The sequence below is a fragment of the Callithrix jacchus genome, chromosome 2 (assembly GCF_049354715.1).
Source record: "Callithrix jacchus isolate 240 chromosome 2, calJac240_pri, whole genome shotgun sequence".
Classification (NCBI taxonomy): Eukaryota; Metazoa; Chordata; class Mammalia; order Primates; family Cebidae; genus Callithrix; species Callithrix jacchus.
The window spans coordinates 13,162,667-13,190,074 of NC_133503.1; the positions used below are offsets into that span (position 1 = coordinate 13,162,667).

The 27,408-nt window shown below is 49.2% G+C and overlaps 1 protein-coding gene across 4 annotated transcripts; it reads right to left on the reverse strand.

Annotated features, from left to right (window-relative positions):
- Positions 1-897: 897 nt before the first annotated feature.
- Positions 898-26,053, reverse strand: AGFG2 (ArfGAP with FG repeats 2). Of its 4 annotated transcripts, none has more exons than XM_008982573.5 (13): positions 25,729-26,053; positions 15,814-15,907; positions 14,042-14,157; positions 13,075-13,228; positions 12,002-12,155; positions 10,884-11,009; positions 10,016-10,048; positions 4,918-5,038; positions 4,619-4,701; positions 4,365-4,448; positions 3,345-3,473; positions 2,991-3,076; positions 898-2,053 (listed from the first exon to the last, which is right to left on the reverse strand). In XM_008982573.5, exons 1-13 carry the CDS (start codon positions 25,953-25,955, stop codon positions 1,994-1,996), a joined length of 1,467 nt encoding a protein of 488 aa, XP_008980821.1. In that variant the 5' UTR covers positions 25,956-26,053; the 3' UTR covers positions 898-1,993. The 4 variants fall into 4 exon arrangements, with proteins under 4 accessions (XP_008980821.1, XP_008980818.1, XP_035137048.1 ...); XM_008982570.5 differs by having other exon boundaries at positions 12,002-12,167; XM_035281157.3 differs by lacking the exon at positions 10,016-10,048.
- Positions 26,054-27,408: the final 1,355 nt, after the last annotated feature.

The window sequence follows — 27,408 nt, forward strand, 5'->3', positions numbered from 1 at the left end:
TAGACTGACGGAAGCTGGGGGAAAGAACAGAAAGGATCCTCCTGACACACCGCAACAGATTCCAGCTTCCCTTCCTCCTGCTCTAAGCAGAAAGAACTGGTAAGAGAATGAGTAGAGGTACACAGATAACAATCTAGGGTGGCAGAGAAGAGGAGCTGGAACCCAAAGGCCAGAGAGCGAAGTATGGCGGGAGACCCAGGGGACCACCCAGGAAGGAGGGCAGAGGCCAGAATAGGAACAGACAGGCCGGGTGCTGATTCTCAGAAGACAGGGAGGCCAAGGCCAGCCCTGCAAATAGCAACAGCTAGAGGTATTTCCCAAAAAATACCCAATTCCCACATCTCCTTACTGCTCTCTCTCCGTAGAAGACCCAAACCCCAAGAATGAAGGGCCACGGGGCCAGGGCAATGGTGGAAAGGGAGGGGCCTCTCCTGGCCTTGGGCCAAACAGCAAGGCGGCCTCTGCCCAGCCAGGTGAGGTATTTGCCACCCACCCCTGATCAGACCTGTCTTGTCACCACACAAATAGCCCAGGCACCATGGCTGTTGCCACAACATCCTCCGGTGGAAAAAGCCCGGGGCAGAGAATGTCCCAGGCCCAGGAAGGGTCTACTGCCACCTCCACACTGGCACCAACCTTCTTCACCCACCCTAGTGGGTACTCCCGCTCACATCAAACTCCAGTCCCCGGCAGTGGCAGCCCCTCTCCTGCCACGCTTCTTCCCATTGCTAATGCAGGACTCTGGTCCAGACAGGGACTGGCTCTGCCCTGTCTCTGGTCAATGGCAGTGACATCACTGGCCCAGGCAGTCCAGCCCAGCAGAGCCAGGTCAAGGATCGGTCATGTTGACTGACCTTCAACCCCTCAAACTGGCCCGAAGCAAAACCATGAGAGCTGTTTTCTCTTTCGTTCAAATGCAGTTCTTTTCCAACATTACCTGCAATGAGCTTTGGTGCAGAGATTTGGGGACAGGAGAGGCACATGGAGAAAACAAAAAAGACCAGGCAATTGCACAAAGCCTTTCCCTGGAAAACCCAGGCTCTGGGGCAGGTGGGGGTCAGGACACGGAGCTGCCCCCCTCCAGCCATGGAGCTCTGGCTTTGATGGTTGAGGCACAGATGGGGATTCATCCCATTCCCCACATACGAGAGCTGTCTGGGAGCAGGAGATCGGCTGGGCGTGTATATATATGTGTGTATGTATGTGCATATAGATCTATTTATATATAATAGGCTATATTAGAAAATCTTCTCTCTATATAAATATAAAACACTGGTATCCAAACATGACACCAAGGGCTAACTAAAGTGCTTGACAGGACTGCTGGGCCTGGGTGAGTTTGAAGGTAAACTGCTCATCCCAGGCACCCAGGATGAGGAGGGGCACTGGAGAAGCAAAACAATGGGGAACCCCTTCAGTAGGGGGTGGGGGCAGGAGGAAAGGGTGTGCTGGCCAAGCTGGGTCACCAAGAGCCCTTGGGCCACCCAGGCCTTCTGGGTCTCAGGACTGTCTGGATACTGCCCCATCAACACTGTGCCTCATCTTTCCCCCACCATCCCCACTGCGCTCCCATCCACGAGGAACACAGCTGGGCCCAGGGAAGAGCTGATCCCACAGGAGAAGGCTGGCCAGTCTGTGTCCACAACGTCTTCTGCCCATGGGGTTGGGAGCAGGGGAGCACAGTGCTTGAGGACAGGGGAGGAGGAGGGCTCTAACTCATCTTTTGAAAAAAATCCCCCCATCACTCCTCCAGGCCAGGCCCTGCCCCCACTCCTCCTGGGCTTCCTGCTTGGGTGGGGGTGGGAGAAGGGAGGGGCAGAGGCCTTGTGGAATCTGAGGACAGCTACCTTTCACCTGCAGGCCCCAAGCAAAGCATTAGCACCTCCATTATCCCCAAGGCCCACAGAAATGCCCACAGGCAAATGGTCATGAGAGCTCTAGGGAGCAGAGGAACCCCAGAAGGCAGGGAAGAGGCCTCCTAAAAAGCACAGTGCTACAAGAAGGGGTTGGTGGTTGGAGGCTTGGAGGTGAATGGGCTTGATGAGGGTCCAGTCTGGAAAGAAAGAACAACACATTTTCTGGTTAGGGGAGAAGAGCTGGAAGCCAAGAAAGGCAGCCATCAGTCTTTGCTCTTAAAAAATCGCTGTGCTGAGGGCAGTGGGAAAGTGTGAGAGAAGAGGCCAGGGGTGGTGGCTCACACCTGTAATCCCAACACTTTGGGAGACTGAGGCAGGCTGATCGCCTGAGGTCAGGAGTTCAAGACCAGCCTGGCCAACATGGGAAAATCCCATCTCTACTAAAAATGTAAAAATTAGCTGGGTGTGGTGGTGCCACCTGTAGTCCCTGCTACTCAGGAGGCTGAGGCAGGAGAACTGCCTGAACCCAAGAGGGGGAGGTTGCAATGAGAAAAAATCAGGCCACTGAACTGTAGCCTGGGAGAGAGAGCAAGACTGTCTCAAAAAAAAAAAAGGAAAGTGAGGGAGAAGGGAGCCAAAGGCAGAGCTGGAATGGCGTGGGAGATGCCACTACCCAAAAGAGCTAAGGACCAGCCAGGTGCAGTGGCTCACGCCTGTAATCCCAGCACTTTGGGAGGCCGAGGTGGGTGGATCATGAGGTCTGGTGTTCAAGACGAGCCTGACCAACATGGTGAAACCCTGTCTCTACTAAAAATACAAAAATTAGCTGGGCGTGGTGGCGCACACATGTAATCCCAGCTACTCAGGAGGCTGAGGCAGGAGAATCACTTGAACCTAGGAGGCAGAGGTTGCAGTGAGCCGAGATTGTGTCACTGTACTCCAGCCTGGCAACAGAGTGAGACTCTGTCTCAAAAAAAAAAAAAAAGCTGAGGCCTAAGCTCAGCCCTGGCTTGGACAACACAAACTTACAGAGGAAGGGGCTAGGGTGTCACCTCACATCAGCCTCTTTTGAAAGGATTGTCCCAGAGGGAAAGCCCACACCCCACACCACAGCACTCCTGCTGAGGCACTCACCATGAAGGGGTTGGTGGAGATCCCTGCTGGCTGGCTCAGCGGCCTCTGCCCCAACTTGGCCGATCCTAAGTCCCCGAAGGAAGAACCTGGGGGGCCAAAAGCAGTAACACAGCTCACACCAACCCGCTTTCCTGCAGGCGGACAGCAAGGGGGCCTTGCTAATAAATTGCAGGAGTAAGGGAATGGAGCAGTGGTAGGTAGGTAGTTCCCCGGGCAGGTCTGGTGCTTCCCTGGTCCCCGCCCCCTGCTGGTCAGAAAGAGCACTGCAAGGGCTCTGATGAGGTCAAATGGACCACTGATCTCTATGCAGAGAGGGGATGGGGTGTAAGGGGCCTGTACTTCTGCAACTCTTACCATTCTGCTGCTGAGCCAGCGGGGTCTGCGGGGGGAACAGCGGTGCTGGGAAGGAGCTGGCAAAGGCCCCGGTGGGTGGCATCGCCTGTGGGAAGCCTGGTCCAGCACTGCTCATCCCAAAGCTAGGCCCTATGGAATGAGAGACAGGGGGCTCAGGCAAACTTCTGGAAGGTGGGCTGGAGAACTGTTTTTCCTAAGTCCCTCCAAGATGGGAAAATGGCATACAGTTTTCCCCTAACAGGAGATACCCAGCGGAAATACCCTTAACCAGCTATGGAACTCTTCTGCTTCTCACACCACCAAACAACCCTGCCCTCTCCCTGCTCCGTGGGCACGTAGGGCACAGTGGTTCCAGGCACGGGTGTGGCACAGGACTGGGCTAGCCTCCCACTATCTGCTAAACTGCAAAAATGGCACAAACGTCTAATGCTGTCCATGCCTCAGTTTTCTCATCTCTAAAATGGGGACAGTTCCTCTCCTAGGGTTGCTGTGAAAATTAAATCAGGGCCATGAAGCCCTCAGCAGCGGGCCTACCACACAGCTCTGCTGTGCTCACTCTTATTCCTCTCTCTGGCCGTGAGGTTTCAGCCAGCATGAGGCTGCGGGGAGTGCAGCAGAGGCTGGGGAGGGCCAGGGTGAGAGAGCCTGGAGCTGATGGAAGCCAGGAACAGCATGAACGTTTCAGGTGGTTTAAGCTTCAGGGCACAGAAGGGACTGGGGCTGGGTGCCTGAAGGGACACTGCTGAGGGCTGGAGAGAGGAGATTCATTGCTACTGTCGGTCAACTCTAAAACAGTCTTCAATGTCATCTCCGGTAAATAGCTGCCTGTGTGCTTCTAATTCTAAAATCTGGCTCTGTGACCTGGGTGCTCAGGGGCCTGGCACCATGTGGGCAGGGGAAGGACCAGGCTGTCTGCTTCTCCTGACAGCATGAGACGAGGGGTTAAGGGAGAGGCTGCAGGGTAGTGTGCACCCTGGGAGTCTCAGATGGTCAGGGCAAGGGACCGTGCTGGAAGCTTACCTGGTGCCAAGCCGTTGGGCTGGAACGGGTTGGTGGAAGGCAGCGGGGGCTGCGTGGCAGGGGCTGCAAAAGGGTTGGTGAAGGCTGCCAGGTGGGATGGGGAGGGCGGGAGAGAAAGATGGGGTTCCTCATGTGCTGCATCCTGTGATGCCTGAGCATTCCTCTTAATCTCTCCCTTTCCCGCCCAGTCCAGAGTCCCCAGGCTCCTCCTGGTCTCAGGTCCCCTCCCCTGGGAATCTATAGGCCGGACTCACCTCCAAAGGCCAGCCCTGTGCTGCCGCTGCCTCCTGTCGTGGCAGACTGGAGCGGGGTGACCTGGCCAGCCATCCCGAAGAGGCTACAACACAGGAAGAGAGGTCATGTCCAGCTGCCAGGGCCGATCAAACCTGAGCGAAGAGCCAGGAGACCCCAAACCACCCTGCTCTCCAGGTTGACCAAGGAAGGAGAGGAGAGGGGAGAGTGGCCAGGAGATGCCAGTGGGGCTGGGAGGGGCAAGGCCAGGCTTCAGGCAGCTCTCCTGCCCTAGGGCAGACTGCCTGATGTCTGTACCTACCCGCTAGGAACACTTGCAGCTGGCATTCCGGGTCCCAGGAAGCTGCCCACATCTGCAAGGGTGTTTGGCTGACTGGTGGGTGCCAGGGGAGCGGCACCAAATGGAGTCCCCTGGTTGCTCCCTGGGTAGTAGTGGGAAATACAATAGGAGGGGCTGAGACAAGGTGGGAGGGGCAGAAGAGGAGATGCAGGTGGTGGTGGTGAAGAGTCATGGCATGACAGGCACCCGCTGGGTTCCCTGAGCCAGCCCATTTTCCCAGGGACCACCCAGTTCAGGAGGTCTTGTCTCCTACCGAGTTCTGGGCAAGGTGACAGCCCAGCCCTTCTCCGTGCCCCCCTGTGCTCAAAGCTGCACTGTGGAGAGGAGAGCTGTCCTCGGTCAGGCTGTCCTCCTCCTGCTCCAGTTTGCTTTTCATGTCCCACTTTTCCCTCAAGAGATGGAAAAGCCTATTCTTTCTTCAACTCGCATTTCTATCTGTCAGAACGTGGCAGGGAGGGGCAGACAGAGGCGCCATGGGGGACAGCAAGTCCCATCACATTCAGGAGGCTCCTGGCCTGTGCAGCCTCCAGCCTTCAGCACTATCCCTTCCCCATTAAGCCACCTCCTCTCGGGAGGCCACCCTGATGCCCTGAGCCTGGACGCACTACTCACAGGGCCAGCCCTGCTGCTGGGTTCTCCAGCCTTCCCTCCTCCTCACAGCCAAGAAGAAAAAGCACAGAGGGCAAGGCCCACATGGAAATCTTACAAAACAGGTGAGGGCCAAGAGTCCTGACAATTCCTGGCAATCTTGTCTCAGGGGAAGACACCCAGTCCCTGTCATTTTAAGAAAGCCTCCTCTCTATCTTGGGACCCTGTTGACCATTCTGGGCTGCTGTGAATGTATAAGGAGAGCCCAGATGGAAAAAGGCTTTATTGGCCAGACACAGTGGCTCACACCTGAAATCCTAGCACTTTCAGAGGCTGAGGTGAGCAGATTGAGGTCAGGAGTTCAAGACAAGCCTGGTCAACATGGTGAAACCCCATCTCTACTAAAAATACAAAAATTAGCCAGGTGTGGTGGTGGGCGCCTGTAATCCTAGCTACTTGGGAGGCTAAGGCAGGAGAATTGCTTGAACCTGGGAGGCAGAGGTTGCAGTGAGCGGAGATCATGCCATTGCACTCCACTGTGGGCAAGAAGAGTGAAACTCCGTCTCAAAAAAAAGTGGGGGCGGGGAAAGAGAATCTACCACGTGCCAGGCACTATACATAAATAACAGTGACCCAGGCCCTAAGTTGGAGAAGCAGAGAATCTAGCAGGGGAGCTGAAGTGCCCAGTGCCTACCTGCTGTCAGGTCCCAAAGCCCCACTCCCTCTGAGTGTCAGCGCTTGTAAGACAGTGCTCCTCTTTCCACCTCTTTCCTAAATGCCTGGGCTTTCTAGATGAACAAGTGCTGGCTGCCAGCTTCCTCCTGGGCAAGGCTACAATGCCACTGTGTATACTTGGTCATCAATCCTTTCTAATCCACAGGATATAAGCCAGGCTAGAAAGCCAGATGGGTGGGGCTGGGGCCAGTGGCTCACACCTGCAATCCTGGCACTTGGGGAGGCTGAGGGAAACAGATCGCTTGAGGTCAAGAGTTCAAGACCAGCCTGGCCAACATGGCAAAACCCTGTCTCTACTTAAAAGCACAAAAATCAGCACATGCCTGTAATCCCAGGTAATCGGGAGGCTGAAGCACCACAATCACTTGAACCTAGAAGAGGGAGATTGCAGTGAGCCAAGATCGAGCCACTGCACTCCAGCCTGGGCAACAGAGCAAGTGTGTCTGAAAAAAAGCCAGCAGTGTAGTATTGGATCTTCTACTGACTCTCCCTGCCAAGGCCTTTCCTTGCTTGCCTGCCCCTGAGTAGGGTGTGTGGAATTTCCACGAGAGCACGGCGCCCTCTCCTCAGATGGCTGACTTTTCGTACTGCTGTGGTCCTTCAAGTTCCAGGAGTTTCCCCTTGCGAGAACCAGGCTGGGAAGACAGGCTGCTCCTCTGAGGCTGCAAGCCATGCTGTTTCTTTCTGTGGACACTAGGGGGCAGAACCGTCCCTAGCCCAGGTGACATTGGCTCTTTGCACAGAGGTTGCATTCTCACAAAGGAGGCAGTGGACCAAGGAACACTGCGTTCCTGTTTGCTTTTCATTTCATGCACTTTTTTGTTGTTGTTGAGACAGGGTCTCATTCTGGTTGCTGAGGCTGGAGTGCAGTGGCGTGATCTTGGCTCACTGCAGCCTTGACCTTCAGGGCTCAGCTGATTCTCCCACCTCAGCCTCCTGAGTAGCTGGGACTACAGGCTCACACTACCATGCCTAGCTAATTATTTGTATTTTGGGTAGAGATGAGGTTTTGCTATGTTGCCCAGGCTTGTCTCGAACTTGTGAGCTCAAGGGATCTGCCTGCCTCAGTCTCCCAAAGTAATGGGATTACGGGCATGAGCCGCCACACCTGGCCCTCATGCACTTCTTATACCACATAGCTAGATTTCTACCATGCCTTAATGCAGTTTGAGGGAAAGAAGCAGTTTTGAAAACCTCCCCTCTCTCCATACTCCCCCTCAGAACTATAAAAATAAAACAGGCTTGTCAGAAGAGACACCCACCTCTCAAAATCTCCTCTTTCAGTTCACACCCAACAGCTAAGTCACACTCACAGGAACACCTGCATGATGATCATGGTATGGTGGGAAGGGGTTGTGCCACTTATCAGCATTAGATCTGGGCCAGGTTGAGCTAGTTTCCTGCAAAGGGAGGCTCTTTCTTTCCTCATGGACATAATGCACGAAAGCGCCCAGTAATGCCAAGAGCCTCGTAAATGTTCATTGGCTCTGGGTTTGGCTGTAGATCAACTGTTTTTGTTGTTTTATTTGAGACAGAGTCTTGCTCTGTAGCCCAGGTTAGAGTGCAGTGGCACAGTCTCTGCTCACTGCTACCTTAGCCTCCCAGTAGCTGGAATTACAGGTGTGCACCACCATGCCCTGCTAATTTTTGTATTTTGGTAGAAAGGGAGTTTCACCACGTAGGCCAGGCTAATTTCAAACTTCTGACCTCAAGTGATACACCCGCCTCAGCCTCCCAAAGTGCTGGGATTACAGGCATGCACCAGCGTGCCCAGCAACTGCTTTTTGAGACAGCCAGAGAGTGGATGAAAGGTTTAATCCTTAGGACATCTGAGACTTTCCTTCTCTTGAGTCTGCCTCAAAAACTGTCTTTACAGCAATCAACTGTGCTGGGACGGCATTTCAGAAGGGACCCATCTATAACGACTTTATACAGGCTATTTCCTCAAATGCTCCCATTCCTAGGAGCACACCTTTCTTACGAAATGGATATTCCTGCACCAATTTACACTTCTGCCAACAGCCCACAAGAGGGTCCTTTTCGCTACATAGTACTGGCCATTATCAATCTTTAAAACTTTTGCCAATATGATGTGCAAAACTATCTTATCCTAGTTTGCATTTATCTGGTTAGGTTGAGAACATTTTTCTTTTTTTTTTTTTTTTTGTTGAGACAGAATTTCACTCATCACTCAGGCTCAAGTGCAATGGCGCAATCTAGGCTCGCTGCAACCTCCGTGTCTTGGGTTCAAGCCATTCTCCTGCCTCAGCCTCACAAGTAGCTGGGATTACAGGTGCCTTCCACCATGCCTGGCTAATTTTTTTATTTTTAATAGAGACAGGGTTTCACCACTTTGGTTGGCAAGGATGGTCTTGAACTCCTGACCTCAGGTGATCCACCTGCCTCGGCCTCCCAAAGTGCTGAGATTATGGGTGTGAGCCACCACGCCTAGCCTATTTTCATATTTTTTTTCTGGGTGTTACCCTTGTCCATTATTCTATTTTCATATTCACAGTTTTAAAAATACTTTATGGATACTAACTTCTGTCTGTTTTCCATGTTTTATCTTTTCCCCATCTGTTTCATGCCTTTAAACTCTGTTTAGGTAATCTTTTATCATACAGAATGTGACCTATGGCCAGGCACAGTGGCCCACACTTGTAATCCCAGCACTTTGGGAGGCCAAGGCAGACAGATTACTTGAGGTCAGGAGTTTGAGACCAGCCTGGCCAACACGGTGAAACCCCATCTCTACTCAAAATACAAAAAATTAGTCGAGTGTGTGCCTGTAATCCCAGCTACCAGGAGGCTGAGGCACAAGAATCGCTTGAACCCAGAAGGTGGAGGTTGCAGTGAGCTTAGACTGTTCGTGCCACTGCACTCCAGCCTGGGCAACAGAGTAAAAGTCTGTCTCAAAAAACACACAAACAAAAAAACCAAAAACAGCAACAAAAACCAGAATGTGACCTATGTGATTTCTATTTGTTAGAATTTATGGAGATTTTGCTTCCTATAGTTTCTTATCTGTCTGTTAAGCATATGGGAAAGCATATTACCGTCTCCTATTCCATTGGCTTATTAAATTCTGATTGTGTCTAACAGTTTTTGCTTCATGAATCTCACAGGTATATGGTTATTTTAAGTATATATATATATATTTTTTTTTTTTTTTGAGAGAGAGTCTCACTCTGTCTCTTAGGCTGAAGTGCAGTGGCATGATCTCAGCTCACTCCAGCCTCTGCCTCCCAGGTTCAAGAGATCCTCCCGAGTAGCTGGGATTACATGTGCGCACCACCATACTTGACTAAATTTTGTATTTTTAGTAGGGATAGGGTTTCACTATATTGGCCAGGCTGGTCTTGAACTCCTGACCTCAGGTGATCTGCCTGCCTGGGCCTCCCAAAGTGCTGGGATCACAAGTGTGAGCCACCATGCCCAGCCAACTTTTATCAACATAAAATGTTTCTTCTTGTCCCCCCTCCAAAACAATAAAATAAGATAAAAACAAAAGCAGCTAATCAGCTCATGGTGGCACAGTGAGAAGGCTGTGGGCAGAGCATGAGTCAAGAAGTCTGGGCTCTGGTCTCAGCTCAATCACTCTGTGGGCTGCATGACTAGGGAAACTGCTTAACAGCCTCATCTGTCAGATGGCCAATTTGTAAGGGTTCCTTCCAGCCCTCAAAACTCTATGATCAGAGGCGCTTGGCTAGGCTCTGGAGTGGGGAGAATAACTTACCAAAGCTGTAACTTTCAGTTAGCATCCAACTGGCTGACAGTGAGGGTGAAGAAGAGAAGGATGGGTAGAGGAAGGGAGAAAGAAAATGTACATCACTGGCTTTCCCAGATATCTGGGCCTGACAGGGAACACCGCAGAGCCCTCCCATGTGTCCAGGATGTCGAAAGGCAGAAGGCAGCACAAATGCTATGAAGACTCGACATCTAGAGCTTAGGAAGGGGCAGAATGCTTTCAGAAGGCCTGTACAGTCTCTTCAATGGCTAAATAACATAGTTTTTTGGGTTTGTCTGTTCATCTGGGTCTCGTTCTGTCACCCAGGCTGGAGTGCAATGGCATAATAATCACTCACTGCAGCCTTGAACTCCTGGGCTCAAATAATCCTCCCACCTCAGCCTCCCAAAGTGTTGGGATTACAGGCGTGAGCCGTCGTGGCTGGCAGCAACATAGAGTTTACAGGCCGTCCCTAGAGGGATGGATGAGGACTTCTGGAGACTATCTTGACCCCTGACCCTTTGGGTCAGTATACTACACAGACAAGAGCATCTTAGAGAAAAAGTCACATCCATTTTCAGTTTTTCTAGGACTCAGGTCTTCCATACTTTCTACTGAGAAGCTTCCTAGTGTATAACCCACACAACTCCTGTTGCAATCTTAGTTATTTTCCTTGCATGAAAAAGCAGAATAGTAGACCCCCTCTCTCCCTGACAATCATGTGTTGGACACTCATCCTCTCCTGGAGCTGCTTCTTTGTGCTTTGCTGCTTTGCACAGTTCTTTAGGACAGTGAGGATGTGAATGAAGGGTTATTTATGGATGTGAACATCTGGACATGGTTGGAAGAGAAAGGAAGCCAGTGGGGCAGAGTTTACCTGCAGGAGTTGGCTGGGCCTGGAACGGAGCTTGACCAGCTGGAGGGAGGCTTCCAAACACAGAAGAGCTGGGGCCACTGCTGAAGGCATCAAAGTTGGCAAAGCCCCCATGGGAAGGTGTCTGGCCTGTAGGTGGAAGACACATAAAGGTTATATAGAAAATTGTTAGGCGTGGTGACTTACGCCTGTAATCCCAGCACTTTGGGAAGCCGAGGCGGGCAGATTACTTAAGGTCAGGAGTTCAAGACTAGCCTGGCCAACATGGTGAAACCCCATCTCTACTAAAAATACAAAAATTAGCTGGGTTTGGTGGTACACGTCTGTAATCCCAGCTACCTGGGAGGCTGAGGGACAAGAATCGGTGAAACCTGGGGGGTAGAAGCTGCAGTGAGCCAAGATTGCGCCACTCTACTCCAGCCTGAGTGACAAAACAAGACTCTGTCTCAAAAAAAAAAAAAAGAAAAGAAAAAAGAAAATGTATATGCATATCTATGTAATCTATCCATTAATTCTAAAGGCCAAAGGCCACTTTTATGGGACATCTGCCTTTCCACAGGGTCCTCTTCAGAGGGAAATGGGAGGGGCCTGGGGTCCAGAGCCACACACACACAGGGGCACATGGGCACTCAGGGCCTCCAGGTTCACTCCCTGCCCTCTTCTGTCCTTACTCCATGAGGCATTAACATTTTTGTCCGGGCCTAGTTTGGGGCATGAAATTTTCATGGAGGGAAAAGCTTGAAATTTTTTAAAAAAGGAAAACAGATTCTACACTGCTTAGCCCTCTACTGGCTATTGCTGATTTTGGGGAAGAATAATCTTTGGGGAAATGGAACATGATAATCCCCTTCCTCCCATTTTAATAGAGAAAATAAAGGCTATTTCCAGTGTTCTAAAAGGAAGTGCTAGGAGCCCTCACTGTAATGTTTTAGGATCAAATTCCCAAACATAATCCCAGCTGTACTCACCTGACCCCAATCCTCCCAGCCTCACTGCTTCAGAGTGACCTTCACATTTGTTTGCATGAGGAGATCTAGAGCCATGGTCTCCTCTGGGGCCTGGATTTCTTGTATTGTAAGTATAGATGCTATAGGGAGGGTCCCATCCCAAGTCCCACTTACCGCCAAAGGCAGGGAATGCAGCAAAAGCTGGAGCCGTGTGGGGAGCAGCAAAGGGGTCTCCACCGATGTCAGCCAGCAGGTCAGTACTGGCTTTCTTGACAGAGGATTGGGGAGGTGGCTGAGTGCTCCGGGCCTGGGATATCCGAGCCTGAGACTGAGTGACAGACTTAGAGTAAAAGGAATTTGCATATACCCCTTAGAATCGCAGACATGCCCCAGGCCCTCCCCTGGCTCCCCTCAGATAGGCAGGTACAGAGGGAAGACAGTAAGCAACTGGGCAGGAGCTGCCTTAGCCCCTCTCACAGCTCATATCATCCTCATCTTCTCAGTATACCTGCTCCAAGAACCAGGCTTTTTTTTTTCAGATGGAGTTTCATTTTTATTTTTTCTCTTTCAGCACCTAACCAATGTGCTAGGAGTTTTGCTTCTGTTACCCAGGCTGGAGTACAATGGTGCGATCTTGGCTCATCACAACCTCTGCCTCCCAGGTTCAAGTGATTCTCCTGCCCCAGCCTCCCGGGTAGCTGGGATTACAGGCATGCACCACCACGCCTGGCTAATTTTGTATTTTTAATAGAGATGAGGTTTCTCCATGTTGGTCAGGCTGGTCTTGAACTCCTGACCTCAGGTGATCCACCCACCTTGGGCTCCCAAAGTGCTGGGATTACAGGTGTAAGCCACCACGCCTGGCCCAAGAACCATGCATTTTATAGCACATAAGCCAAGGTAACACTAAGATACACAGGAATGTTGCCCAGCAGTGCTCCTGGGGCTGTTACTCCTCAACTTTTCCAGGTATTAGACACTGTGTCCCGGCCCCTTCTGTGTTTCTTTGATAGAATGGGAGCTGATACTCTGACTTCCCTAAATACCACTTCCTGTTGGGTTCTGACTTCCAAAAGATATGAGGTCCAGAAGGTGATAAATACAAGATACAGGTTAAGAGCAGGGCCAAGAACCAACTCACAGCTCATGCACTGTTGTGTGCTAAGTCTGGGGAATCTGATTTAGGAAACGGACGCTCTTGTCTCCCAAATCTAAACAGAAACATGAAGAGTAGATCTGAGAGTTACCTGGCTTGAGGTGGAGGCAGTAGCTGAGAGAGACGGTGCAGGATCACTCAGAAGTGTCCGAAGGGGCTTCCCTTCTGGAATGGAGCCCTGCACAGGGGTGGAAGCACTGCCTTTGGTGTAAGCGGGCCCCTTGACTTGGTCTGGGGGGACATACCTTTGAGAAAGAATAGTTAGGCTGTAAAGAGAGAGATAAAACTTTGGACCATGCTCAGTTTAGGTGTTTGGGAAGACATAGGTAACAGGGGTCAAAGTCTATTTTCATTTTTCTCTACTAATGCCCTTTTTTGAAGGGAACTGAACAACTCAGCAAAGTTCTGCCTACCTTGAGTATCCCCTTAAACATCTTCTTGTTTTTTTGAGATGGAGTCTCACTCTGTCCCCCAGGCTGGAATGCAGTGGCACAATCTCGGCTCACTGCAACCTCTGCCTCCCAGGTTCAAGCAATTCTCCTGCCTCAGCCTCCCAAGTAGCTGGGATTACAGCTGCTCACCACTATGCCCAGCTAATGTTTTGTATTTTTAGTAGAGATGGGGTTTTACCATTTTGGCCAGGCTGTGATTGTGCCACTGCATTCTAGCCTGGGCAACAGAGTGAGACCCTGTCTCAAAAAAAAAAAAAAGAAACAATGGGTTAAAGGAATAAAACTATAAGGTGTGTGCTTCCAGCCATCTCTCCCTATATATGAGATCAGCTGAGCTATAAAAATGAACTCCTACAGGCCTACCTCCTGACTCCAATCAATCTACTATCTCTCCAAAAGAGAGGACACAAAATCTGCAGGATTAGTGCCTGAGAACAAGTTGTCCTTTCATGCAGATTTATTTTAGCCTTAACTATGAATGTGAGCGGACACAATCAACTCAAGTCTATCCTTTGTGAGAAGGCCAAATTCAACTCTAGAAACTGGACTGTCAGATGAAGAATGTCTTGCACATGTTTCCATAGCAACCTCTTTCCTACTCCTTACCATCTCTTCTTCTCATATTTTTCCTGGAGAAACTCCTTCACTTTCTGAGGATCCCTGGAATCTGGTACTAAAGATGTCCGAGCATCAAACAGACCTAGCCAAATCTTCCGGCAAACCTAAAAGAATGAAGGTGTCAGAGGAGTTGGAGCAGAAAGCATGAAATGCAAAAGAAACCACTTCCCTTTTTTTTTTTAGATGGAGTCGCGCTCTGTCACCAGGCTGGAGTACAGTGGTGGGATACTGGCTCCCTGCAACCTCTGCCTCCCAGGTTCAAGTGATTCCCTTGCCTCAGCCTTCCAAGTAGCTGGGACTACAGACGTGTGCCACCACACAGGTTTCATCGTGTTGGCCAGGATGGTCTTGATCTCTCTTTTTTTTTTTTTTTTCCCCGAGATGGAGTCTCACACTGCCCCCCAGGCTGGAGTGCAATGATTCAATCTATGCTCACTGAAGCCTCCACCTCCCAGGTTTAAGCGATTCTCCTGCCTCAGCCTCTTGTGTAGCTGGGATTATAGGCACCTGCCACCACGCCTGGCTAATTTTTTGTATTGTTAGTAGAGACAAGGTTTCATTATATTGACCAGGCTGGTCTTGATCTCTTGACCTCATGATCCGCCCACCACCATCTCCCAAAATGCTGGGATTCCAGGCGTAAGCCACCGCACCTGGCCACCACTTCCTATTTATTCATCAGTAAGTATATATTGGCTAGGTGTGGTGGCTGACACCTGTAATCTCAGTACTTTGGGAGGCTGAGGTGGATGGATCACTTGAGTACGGGAGTTCAAGAGCAGCCTGGGCAACATAGTGAAACCCCCCTCTACAAAAAAATACAAAACTTAGTGGAGTGTGGTGGCACGTGCCTGTAGTTCCAGCTACTCAGGAGGCAGAGGTGGGAGGATCATTTGAGCCTAGGAGGTTCAGGTGCAGTGAGCCAAGATTGTGACACTATACTCCAGCCTGGGTGACAGAGCGAGACCTTGTCTCAGATAGATAGATAGATAGATAGATAGATAGATAGATAGATAGATAGATAGAGCATGGACACAGTGCTAGGATCTGGGTTTACCTACAAACCAGACATGATTTCTATCCTTGCAGCGTTTATAATCTAATGGGGTGGTCATGTCTTAGATAAATAAAACTAAAGTTATAGTCACATTTTGTGACATGTATTGAAAAAGGGAAAACAGAGGGCCATGAGGATTATGGAGAACTGAATTTTGACTTGGGTAGGATCAGGGACAATTTTCAGAGCTCTGGCTTCCAGGACACCTCCAGAAGCCCTTGATGACACCCCGTAAGTAAACCAATCACCCATAACCGGGGGTACTGCTAATGCCAAGGATGGCAACTTCTGATCAGCAAATTTAGCTGGGGAAGAGGTTTAAGTCACTTTCAAGTAAAAGACACGCATTTAAATACAGGTTGTCAAGGCTTAAGGCAGCAGAGCTGGCTCCAGGAGAGCTTCCTCAGAGGGCTGGCCTAGTCAACTGAGTGCTCAAGCCCCAGAGCTCTGATCGTTCTACTCCTCCATTGCCCAGGTACCACATCCTACAAAGAAATTGCTACTTCCCCTGACTACAGAAAAAGGGGCCTATACAAACCACAATTTGTATAACTAAGGTTCTGTAAATATACAAATGCACCTAAGGAAAGAAATCATACATATGAAAAAATTAAGAGAGACCGTAAGGTTTCCCTACACTCTTGAACAAAGCCCCGCCTGCAGATAGGGTAACCTTCTCACCACTCCATTGGTGGCAGCTCACCTCATTTCCACGGGATTGCAGGAAAACTACTTCCGGCTCAGTGAAAGTTGTCATGGAGATTGACTTGACACGATGAGGGGGGTTCAGCCCTCTCCTTCGGGAGAGAAACAGGAAGAGAGAGAATAATAATGAAGTTAGCATGGCAGGATGCTCATGGGAGGAGGAGGGAGAAAGGGTGAAACAATAGCACATAAACTAAGCTCAGATAGAACACCCCCCCCACACCTGAAGCTACTGCATAATTCCAGGAAACAAAGGAATTATTTGGAATATTTGGAGACAAGTCTCCAAAGAGATGCCAGGCATGGTGACTCACACCTGTAATCCCAGCACTTTAGAAGGCCGAGGCAGGTGGATCACGTGAGGCCAGGAGTTCAAGACCAGCCTGGACATGATAAAACCCCTTCTCTACTAAAAATACAAAAATTACCCGGGGGTAGTGGTCCACACCTGTAATCCCAGCTACTCAGGAGGCTGAGGCATGAGAATCGCTTGAACCCAGAGGCAGAGGCTGCAGTGAGCCGAAATCATGCCACTGCACTCCAGCCTGGGAGACAGAGCAAGACACTGTCCCTGCCAACCCCAGACCCCCTACCCCACAAAAAAAGAAGTCTCCAAAGAGACAGGGAAGGGAGAGTCAGGAACATCCTATGAGCCTAGTCGCTCTGGAGAGGAAAGGCAAAGCCTGCCCATCCAGAAGCCTCCTCTAGCCTAACTCAGATCCAAACAGTTTCAGTGTTCAACCTGTAGGCCAAGGGGGGTACTTCTGTGAACTCAGACGCATGACCAATTCCCATTTCCTGTGTTATCATTGTTTTAGACCTGCAGCCCACTCCCAACTTCCCAGAGCCCATGAAAACAAATCCCTCAAGCAAGAGGGAAGGCAAAAATGAAGGCCCACGACTATTCTTGATAACACTAACAAAGACAGGATTTGGTGACAAAAACCAGTCTCTAGCCCCAGCTGGCCCTCCTTGTATCTACACAGAAGGGTGGAGTGGTAATGGGATGGACAGGGTCCCTCTCTTTCAGGAAGCATCTCTGGGAAAATAAATATTTGACTTTCTTATTTCTAGATCTTTTAATAAAGCAGGAAGAAGTCAAGTTCAACCATGAGCTATGAGGCTGGCATGGGCGAGGAATATGTATCCTGTGGCAATGCTTTTGTGCCTCCTCTGTATGTTCTGTTAACTCCCTGGGAGTCCAGTTCTGCCTCCAGAAACCCTGTGGAGATTACAAGAGAAGAGAAGCCTTCCTTGTCCCCACTCAACTGGTCTCCGCAGTGTGCTAACACAGGAAACCTGGGGCTAAGCCAGGCCGGGCTTCATAGGTTCCCCTGTCCTTGCACCTTAAATTTTATTCTGGTCTAGGCCTACTACTCATTGGATTAAAACAAAACTGCCCAAAGCAAAACAAGCTAGACTCTGGGACCAGGAGGGAAGCAGTCTCAGCAGATAAGGCCTCTTTATAGACTTTTACTGTCATGAACAATAAATGGGCAAATCATGGCCAGGCGCGCACTTTGGGAGGCCAAAGCTGGCACTGTCTGAGCTCAGGAGTTCGAGACCAGACTGGGCAACACGGTGAAACCCCATATCTACTAAAAAAAAAAAAAAAAAAAAAAAAAAAAAAAAAAAAAAAAAATACAAAAAATTAGCTGGGCATGGCGGCGTGCGCCATGCCTCAGGAGGCTGAAGTTGCAGTGAGCTGAGATCGTGCCACTGCACTCCAGCCTGGGAGACAGAACAAGACTCTGTCTCAAAAAAAAAAAAAAGGCAAATCAAGTTGTTCAAATAAAAGTCTAGAATAGGGTCCTAGCTGACGTCCTCAGGAAGGCAAAGGGAGAAAAAGAAACAAAAATATTTAACAGCTGAAAATCCTGAAAATTCATAAAGAAAGTTGGGAAAACATACATTCACACTAACAGGTGCACGTACAGAATCTAAGCACTCCTGCCAAGTATGAGAGAATGGCAGCGAACATGTAAGCAAAAGTAGGGGGCAGGGAGTAGGCGGACTCAGTACAGAGCGAACAGTGAAGGGCGGCCACCCCGCAGATGATAAATTACTCATTATGAGATTCTAACAAAGGACAGGACACTGGAAGCTCCAGTTGAGGCTGTCTGCAGCAATTCTGCTGCTAGACAAGGGTCTCAAAAATACTCTCATAAAAGACAAGCAATGTCAAAAAGGACTGATGCTCCCAAGGAAAGCTAAGCTAAGGGAAAAACAGAAGCAAGGCTTTGTTCCTACATATCAAACAACAGCTCTTCAACTTGATCTGCCCTGAAGACTGCCTTCGGATCACATTTCAGATATAGTCCCGTTTTCTCTTCTAAGGCCTCTTCCTAGGTTTGGTTTGGTTTTGCTTTTAATTCTAGCCAGCCTGCTTTTATACTCTTTCTCACCTTAACCACTAGGCCCTTCCCCTTCAGAATGTCAGGACTTTCTGAAGTCTAGCCAGACCTCACCGTCCCTGTGATCTCAGAGGGCTTCTCCTTCACCTCCTACCAACAAAATTTACTTTGCCAAAACACAAGGCATTATAGGAGGCACTGTGAGGGATACAAAAATTATAGGATGGCACTCTCTTATCCCCAGGAGCTCACAAGAAGAATCCAGGAAGCCTGGACAAACATACTTCTCACTGTAGCAGGATACTATTCAGTTAGGCACTGATTGATCAGGGAGAATGTGACTCCAGGATGCGGAAGGAAGAGAAATGGTCATGGGGAAGGTGAAACCTATTATGTTTACACTAGAAAAACAGATTCTAAGCCTATCACAAAAAGGTCATTGACATTTCCTGAATGGATAACCAGGAACTGTTAGCTAACTGTAAACAGGGAGGTGTGCTTCCTTGTTAGGGGGAAGAGGCGGGACTCAACACAGGCATCAATCAAGATGGGATGCTTGGAACAACAGAACTTCTTATGGCTGAGCCTGGACTGGAAGTTTTGTTTTGTTTTTGAGTGGGAGCAGGCAGCAGAGGTAATAGGATAATGGGAAGGCAGAGAAAATAAGAAATGATTTAGGTGCTTTGGGCCAAATGACTCTAATAGAACAGGATGTTTCCATAGCACAGTACAAAAAGCATTGCTCTGACCTTGATGCCTGTAAACTGGGTTTTGTACAACCAGAGCCACAGTCGGGGGGCAGGGAGAATTCTCTACATGGCAACGCTGCAGCCTAGGAAGGGGGCCTAGTTACATGGCCTATGAGTCAGTTTTTCTTTCTGAATCAGAGAGGCCACTGCTGGCCGAGAGAAGCAATTTAGAAACGAGAGGCCCCCTCCTCCCGGTAGCTAAAATCACGTGGTCTAGGTGTGCTGCATTGCACTGGGTACATCCAGGGTCATGTAGCGACCAGATGTGAGTCACTGGCCTGGAATTAAACAGGCCCAACTCTCCTACTTGCACCCAGCTCCCCAACATAACTCTCAGGTCCCTCCCAAAAGAAGTAATTACAGCAAATTCATTCTATTTCTAACCAGGAAGTGCTAGGGAGGAACGGAGATCGATTTGTTTTCTGAGAATAGAGTAAGTTTTTCCAATTGAAAGTACATTATTACTAGGACTCAAGCCTCCAGCCAGTCAGGTTGTCTTCATCCACTTCAGTTTCTTTTTCACAGGGCACCTAAAGGGCATTTGAAGCATTCCGAATTATTTGGCAGCTGACGCCACTTGTATATGTACATGCTAACGTCCGCCCAGTCCTCTCTTTCCCCCCTCCCTCTCCCCTGATTCCATTAAGCATAGTACTACTTCCGCAAGTACCACGCCTTTTGTTTTTCTATGATCATCACCCTCATGCTGGCCCATATTTTTGCTTCTATCTTGCTTCATAAAACATCAAACCTGCTCAGCTGTTCAGATAAGAAGGCTCTGCCAGGTCAACGATGGAAAAAAACCAGTTTCACACAGCACCCAAGTTCTTTTTTATTTGTGCCAAATTTGGAGTTGGGAAATCCTTGCCTTTGAACATTTGTGTTCAGATTCATACACCCCAGATCGTGTTTCTCTGCTCTGGGATTTTACTCCTCTGCTTCTGAGCAGGGTACAACAAAACTCGGATGCAAACATCACCATAAAGAGTCCCTGTTAGGAACTTTCAATAGTCCCTAAGAGGAAGGCTCTCCCATTACCCTCTCCAGGGTCAGCTTCACTAGTTCTAGGAAACCTCTTCCTAAATTCCGCTTCAACCCATTTCCTTTGTTCCTCCTCAGCAGCAATGATAAACAGCTGTCATGTTTATTAGAGCCAGGTAGAGGCCAAATAGCATCCAGCCGCCCTTCCCTTTAGGCTCCATTTCAATTTCTCTCTCCCTTCAGCCCTTACCTCTCTCACCACCAGTCCTCAAGCTTCTTCTCATCCCTTTAGCAATTTGTAACTTCCTCAGGGGCTTTTCTTTCTTTTTTTTTGAGACAGAATTTCACTCTTATTGCCCAGGCTGAAGTGCAATGGCACGATCTCGGCTCACCACAACCTCCGCCTCCCAGGTTCAAGCGATTCTCCTGCCTCAGCCTCCCAGGTAGCTGGGATTATAGGCATGTGCCACCACGCCTGGCTAATTTTGCATTTTTAGTAGAGACAGGGTTTCTCCATGTTGGTCAGGCTGGTCTCGAACTCCTGAGCTCAAGTGATCCACCTACCTCTGCCCAGCAGAGGTGAACATGAAAGGTGACAGAAGAAGGGATAAAGGAATGGGACTAAAACAGGGGCAAGGTACATGTGTACCTCTCCAACCCAGACAGATGGAAAAGTACGGAATTATTGAACATACTATACCTTTCCTCAAATGGAGATTAAAATGTTCCAACTAAGAACCACTAGCAAGCCAGACAGGGAAAGTAAGGCACAAGGAGGGTAGGAACTTGTCACAAATAAAGAGCTGTCAGGTACATTCTTGATACCCAGCCCAGAGCTCTGCCCACCTTAATTCTGACTCCTGTTATCACGGTAAAGTTGGGCAGAAGTAGAAGAGATAAGTGTCTATTATCAAGGCCTGAAGAACGATGGATTGAAGATGGACCCAAACAGCCACATCAAGGAAACATGTCATACTTTACTGAAAAAATTCGGTGTCAAAGTTAGTGTCCATTCTTAGGTCAATGCAATCTAAGGCCTCAACATCCTTTTCTTTCTGAGCAACAGTGGTTTTCAGGCAAACCAGAACAAGAAAGAACATTTAAAGCATTGCTTTGCAAATAATAGATGCTTTTTAGCAGCAATTTTTACCCCGTCTTAAGCGTCAAATGACAGATTCATCCTCTAAGAGTTAGAAATATAACTAAACAAACAAGCATATGTGTATGTTGGAGAAATTAAACAAATCCACATCTAGGTTAAGGAAATTAGGTACTGGAAGAAAACCAAATGAATAAAACTAGGTCAGGTGTGGGACCTATAATTGTGGCAGTATGTATGTAAATTTAGGAACAGCAGAAACTAGCAGCCTCTCTCTCAAGCCCTCACACCAACGCTGTAGGTTTTTGCTACAGCTGAGAAAATATCTCTCATTAACAAAGACAGAACAAGAATGAGCTCATAAATACAGGGATGCAAGCAGAGTCATACCCACCCACCAATATTAAAATGTGTGTTTTTCTTCAGATCTTAGGAAATTCAACTTTGGGTGGAACAGTCAACTTTGATACATGGGCCAATCCAGCCAGCTGGGAATTCTAGTAATTTTGCTCACTGCCCCCAGACAACTCTATCCCCTTAAGAAGAAGACATATTTGTAACACACATAATTTCTTCCTGCTGTCTCCTTTCTCTGGCTATGTTGCTAAGTGTGGTACTTCTATTTCTTCCCTTAATATCCTCTTCATTTTAACAAAGAATATTTCTCCTTGAGGCCAAGCATGATGGCTCACACCTGTAATCCCAGCACTTTGGCGGGTAGATAATCTGAGGTCATTAGTTTTGAGAACCAGCCTGGCCAACATGATGAAACCCAATCTCTACTAAAAATACAAAATTTAGTTGGCCATGGTGGTATGTGCCTGTAATCCCAGCTACTTGAGGAGGCTGAGGCATGAGAATCACCTGAACCAGAAGATGGAGGTTGCAGTCAGCTGAGATCACACCACTGCACTCCAGCCTGGGCAACAGAGTGAGACTCAATCTAAAAAATACTAATAGGTGGGTGCAGTGCCTCACACCTGCAATATCAGCACTTTGGGAGGCCAAGGCAGGAGGATCACAAGGCCAAAAGATGGAGACCATCCTGGCCAACATGATAAAACCCCATCTCAACTAAAAATACACAAAAATTAGCTGGGCCTGGTGGCACACACTTATAGTCCCAGCTACTTGGGAGGCTGAGACAGAAGAATCCATTGAACCAGGGAGGTGGAGGTTGCAGTGAGCTGAGATCTCTGGTGACAGAGTGAGAATCCGTCTCAAAATAATAATTCTCTCTGCATCACATCTCAGTTTGGTATCATCTCTAACCCACAGAACTTTATTTTACTTCATAGCTCTTAGCAATACAGAATGATTTCTTTATAGTCCATGGCTTCCACTAGGATGTCAGCTCCGTGAAGATGGGAACCTTATCACTACTCTATCTCCAATGCCTAAAACAGTGTCTGGGGCTTGATAGGCACTGAATAAGTATGTGTTGACTGATCGAATGAATGAACATACAGGTTGTCAGCCTACCACAATGTTCAAGATGCTAATTGGTTTCTGTGCCACCATGGAGCCATGCCTCCAGAAATAAGCATCCCCTGCCTCACATTCTGCCTTATGCCCACCTGCCAGCTCCCACTCCTTCCTACAGCACATCACAGGGACACAGGTAATATACTGTGTTAAGACTGGCAGCCTTTACAAGGATTATATGCCTTGCCCTTGTCATGCTAATTACAGGGAAACTCCAGCTTTCTTGCAGTTTCTCCTGATATTTCTCTCCTTAGAATCTCAACATGCCTTCAATTCATTTAGTGGCCCAGCCTCTTGATCTTTCACTCCACTCTCATTTCCTCCTAACAAAGGGCTGGTCTAGCGCCTCATTTCCCGAACACCAACATATGCTCTCTAAATCCACCACCTTGAGAATCACTCCCTGATTTAGTCTCATAATGCTTTATGAAAAACCTAAGCAGGCTGGGCACCATGGCTCACACCTGTAATCCCAATACTTCGGGAGGCTGAGGCAGGTGGATCACCTGAGGTCAGGAGTTCAAGACCAGCCTGGCCGACATGGTGAAACCCTGTCTCTACTAAAAATACAAAAATTAGCCAGGTGCCTGTAGTCCCAGCTACTCAGGAGGCTGAGGCAGAATTGCTTAAACCCAGGAGGCAGAAGTTGCAGTGAGCCGAGGTCGTGCCATTGCACTTCAGCCTAAGCAACAAAGTAAGACTCCATTTACTTTGGGGGGGGGGGGAGAGAAGAAACCAGGTTTTTAATGTGTCCCAGATACGTTAGCTTTCTTTGTGTCCTGATTATAGGAGTAGTATAAAAGGGACATGTTATCTGTGGTATACTTTAAGAAATATCTACAAAATAGTAACGTCAGCAGCACTTCCCAGTTATTCAGTTTTATCCATCAGTTTCATCCTGCTTCTCTTTAGTTCTCTTCAGACTCTAATGAGATTTCTCTTTTCATAGCAGGATCTTCAGGATCAGCTCTTTCTCTTTCAACTTTACCCGATACGTATTCTGTTTTTTTGTCTTTTGTTTTTTGGTTTTTTTTTTTTTTTGAGACAGTCTTGCTCTGTCACCCAGGCTGGAGAGTGCAGTGGCACAATCTTGGCTCACTGCAACCTCTGCCTCTCAGGTTCAAGTGATTTTCCTGCCTCACCCTCCCGAGTAGCTGGGATTACAGGTACCTTCCACCAGGCAGGGCTAATTTTTGTATTTTTAGTAGAGATGAGGTTTCACCATGTTGGCCAGTCTGGTCTCAAACTCCTGACCTCAAGCAATCTACCCACCTCTGCCTCCCAACGTGCTGGGAATTACAGGCGTGAGCCACTGAGCCTGGAGCCTATACATACTCCTAAAGGTTGCTCCATCTCTCCCCAGGGTACTTTACCCGCTCTGAAGTCTCTGTCCTCTTGCTACATTTGAGTCTATCTCAGTTTATGACACATTACTGTTTGGGTTCTCAATCATTATCCCAAGAGCCACGATGGCTTTTACTTAGACCAAAGTTGAGTTCATCCTTACAACCCACAAATGAGGTTGATCAGAACCCAGAGAGAAGTTTAGCAAAGGAGGTTAAAACGAAGTAAATAATTCCAGACTGTAATCTTGGGAGAACTCAACTCTCATTTCTGGTCTGCCATGATCATCACTAATATCAAACAACAAATGCTGGAAACAGCAACCCCCATGTGGCACTGGATTAAGTTACAAAACCTCTCTTTGCTTCTGTTCTCCCATCTGTCTTGCAAGAACAATACTGCTCACTCCCTGGCTCCTAAAGGTATCAAGCCAGGGAAAGCGGTTTTTTTGTTTTGTTTTGTGAGATGAAGTCTCGCTCTGTTGCCAGGCTGGAGTGCAGTAACACAATCTTGGCTCACTGCAACCTTTGCCTCCAGGGTTCAAGTGATTCTCCTGCCTCGGCCTCCCAAGTAGCTGGGACTACAGGCATGCGCCACCACACCCAGCTAATTTTTGTATTTTTAGTAAAGACAGGGTTTCACCATGTTGGCCAGGATGGTCTCGATCTCTTGACCTTGTGATCCACCATCTCGGCCTCCCAAAGTGCTGGGATTACAAGTGTGAGCCACGGCGCCCCCACCAGAAAGCATATCTTTTTAAAAAACAAAACAAAAACAAGTGTCTTAAAATAAGACTAAAAAATAGTCAAAATAAATCCCTTGACAAACAGATATCCAGGCCTAGTATCAGATGTTAATCATGCATCTAATCAAATAATATCTTAATTCGGGGGTAGGGGGAGTGGAGAAGGGTGTGGAGGGATGGTTACTATATAACCAGAAATCTAGGCTAGAACTCTGGCTGCAAATTCACTGGCATTACCCAACAGCACCAATGCCAATAGTAGCATTTAGATGATGCAACAAAGCCCCCCAAAACCTAGGAAGAGCTTCCTGGACCCAGCCATGGCAACAGGGAGCTTAAAGGTGTAAATGATTACCCTTCAGGATGGCTCACCTGGATGTGTAAACATTTGAAAAAGCTAAGCTCTCTACCAAGGTAACCCATTGACTCTCATCTCTTAGATTTCACAAGAGTTTTACCCTCTGGGTAGCATTCCAAAGCCCTGCTAAGATTAGTATCTACACCTGAACTCTGGACCATGGCTCTCTTCCAGCCACTATCTCTAGGCTGTCAATCTGGGTTAATTCACCTATTTAAAAAAAAAAATTTTTTTTAATCCTGTACTCTAGTCATAGGAATTTCAACCAAGTTTCAACTGGCTTCTGCATCTCACACTCCGGCAGAGACACAAGCCCGAAGGAAGAAAGGTGCTTTTCCATCTCCAGGACGGCTTTCCCCACCTTTTTCCTTTTTGTTTTCCACCTTCATGAATTCCCTTCTCAAGGTGCATGGCATTTTCTGGCTCTTTAAGTCCTGACACCCCATCCCACCCTGAGTTCCCTTCCATACTCCGCACTTTCTCCCTCTCCACTTGCAGCTCGCCTCGCCCGCTCAGGGAGTTTCTTGGTCACTTTTCAGGCGTCCTTCTGCACCCACACCCGTCCCTCCGTAGCCCTACTCCGGCCTCGCTTCCTCTCCCCTGCCCTTTCCCCTCCCCACGACATCGCTGCAGCAGACGACCCAGTCCCCGTAGCCGGCTCGTCTCCTGGCCTCCCCGCTGCCCTTTACCCCCAGCCCCCTTCCCTCGAGCTCCGGAGCCCCGGCCTCCCCACCCCGCTCCCAGGTTCTCGGGGTACCCCCCCACAACAACCTCCGCCACTCCCTCCCGGTCACTCACAGGAGGCCGGAGCAGGTGGTGCACACGAAGCTGCCCACAGTGATATCCACGTAGGTGACCCCGCGCTGGGCGCACTCAAAGCAGTGGCGGTTCCCGGCCTGACTGCAGCCGCCCAGCTCCCGCACACGACGGCACCACACCTCCGAGGCCGCCTCCGCCTCCGCCTTGCCCCCGCTGACCCCGCCGCCCGGGCCCGGACCCGGGCCCTTCTTCGCCGCCATCACCATCCCTGCCCACTCCTTCCCCGCTAGTCAGCAATCGCCCCTTCAACCACTGCCGCCTTCCAGCCTCCTCAGCCGCCTCCGCACGCCCTGCTCCCTTGACTGAAGCTCGGGAGCTGGCGGCGTCCGCGGGAGATTACGCGGCCCCCGACCCTCCTTGCCCGTCCTGTGCGCTGATTGGCTAGTCTTCTCCCACCTCCTCAATCCGATTGGTCTGCCCTGGGACGGCCTCCAGTTGTTGGAGTCGCCAATGCCACGCCCCACCGCCCTCAGGCCTCGGGCCTCTCCCATTGGCCGGCGGAGACCCCGGCCGCGAGAACTGTGCGTGCCCTCCCCTTGTCCCCGCCTACTCTCGCCACTGCCTCCACCGTGGCCCGCCTCCTAGTTCCGATTGGTGAGTCCTCGGCCCTCGAGCTCCGACGCTAACTCTGATTGGCTGGTGGGGCTGTAAAGTTAGCGCGCGAGACAGAGGAGGTGCCCCGCGCGTGCGCAGCTGTCATTCTCCCAATTGATGACGTTAATTCCCGGCAAATTTCAAAGTCTTATTCTAGACTCTGCAGAGTGTTAAGCAAAGCCGAAGGGAAGTGGCCGTGCGAGGGGCTGAGCAGGAGGGGGAAGAAGAGAGCGCATAGGGGAGGGAGGGAGAGGGAGCAAGAGTGCTTTACAAGACCAGTGCTCTAATTCCTGAGCTATGGAGCCAAGGGAGTGCTTTATAAACGTCATTTCATTCACTCCGCCTATCCCATAGGTGGAATCCCCAGTTTTCAGCCTTAAGTTCAACAACTTGCGACAGATCACACGAGTGCGTGGCCCAGAATTCCAATCTGGGTCTTCCAACTTTAGAAACCCTATCTTTAACCCTCCTATTAGGTGGACTAGTATTCGATTGTTCATTTAACAAACACTGAGTGTCTGTTAGGTTTCGGGCACGTTCTAAATACTGAGAATAGAATGCATCAGCGAAGCAGTCAAACAAAATATCCTTGTACAGCTTACATTCTAGTAGGAGGAAGCAGACAACACACAAATTAAAGAATCACTGGTTAGTGATAAAGCCTATGCAGAGAATTAAAATCAGGTCTCGGAAAAAGAGAACGACTTTTTTGGGTGCTTTCTTGTTTTTCGTTTTATTTTTTTGAGATGAAGTCTCGGTCTGTTGCCCAGGCTGGAGTGCAGTGGAACGAACGATCTCGGCTCACTGCAACATCTGCCTCCCAGGTTCAAGCAATTCTCTTTTCTCAGTCTCCTTAGTAGCTGGGATTACAGGCCTGCACCACCGCCCCCGGCTAATTTTTTTTTTTTGAGATGGAGTCTTGCTCTGAGGCCCAGGCTGCAGTGTAATGCCGAGATCTCAGCTTACTGTAACCTCCGCCTCCCAGGTTCAAGCAATTCTCCCACCTCAGCCTCCCAAGTAGCTGGGATTACAGGCGCATGCCACCATGCCCAGCTCAAGTCACTG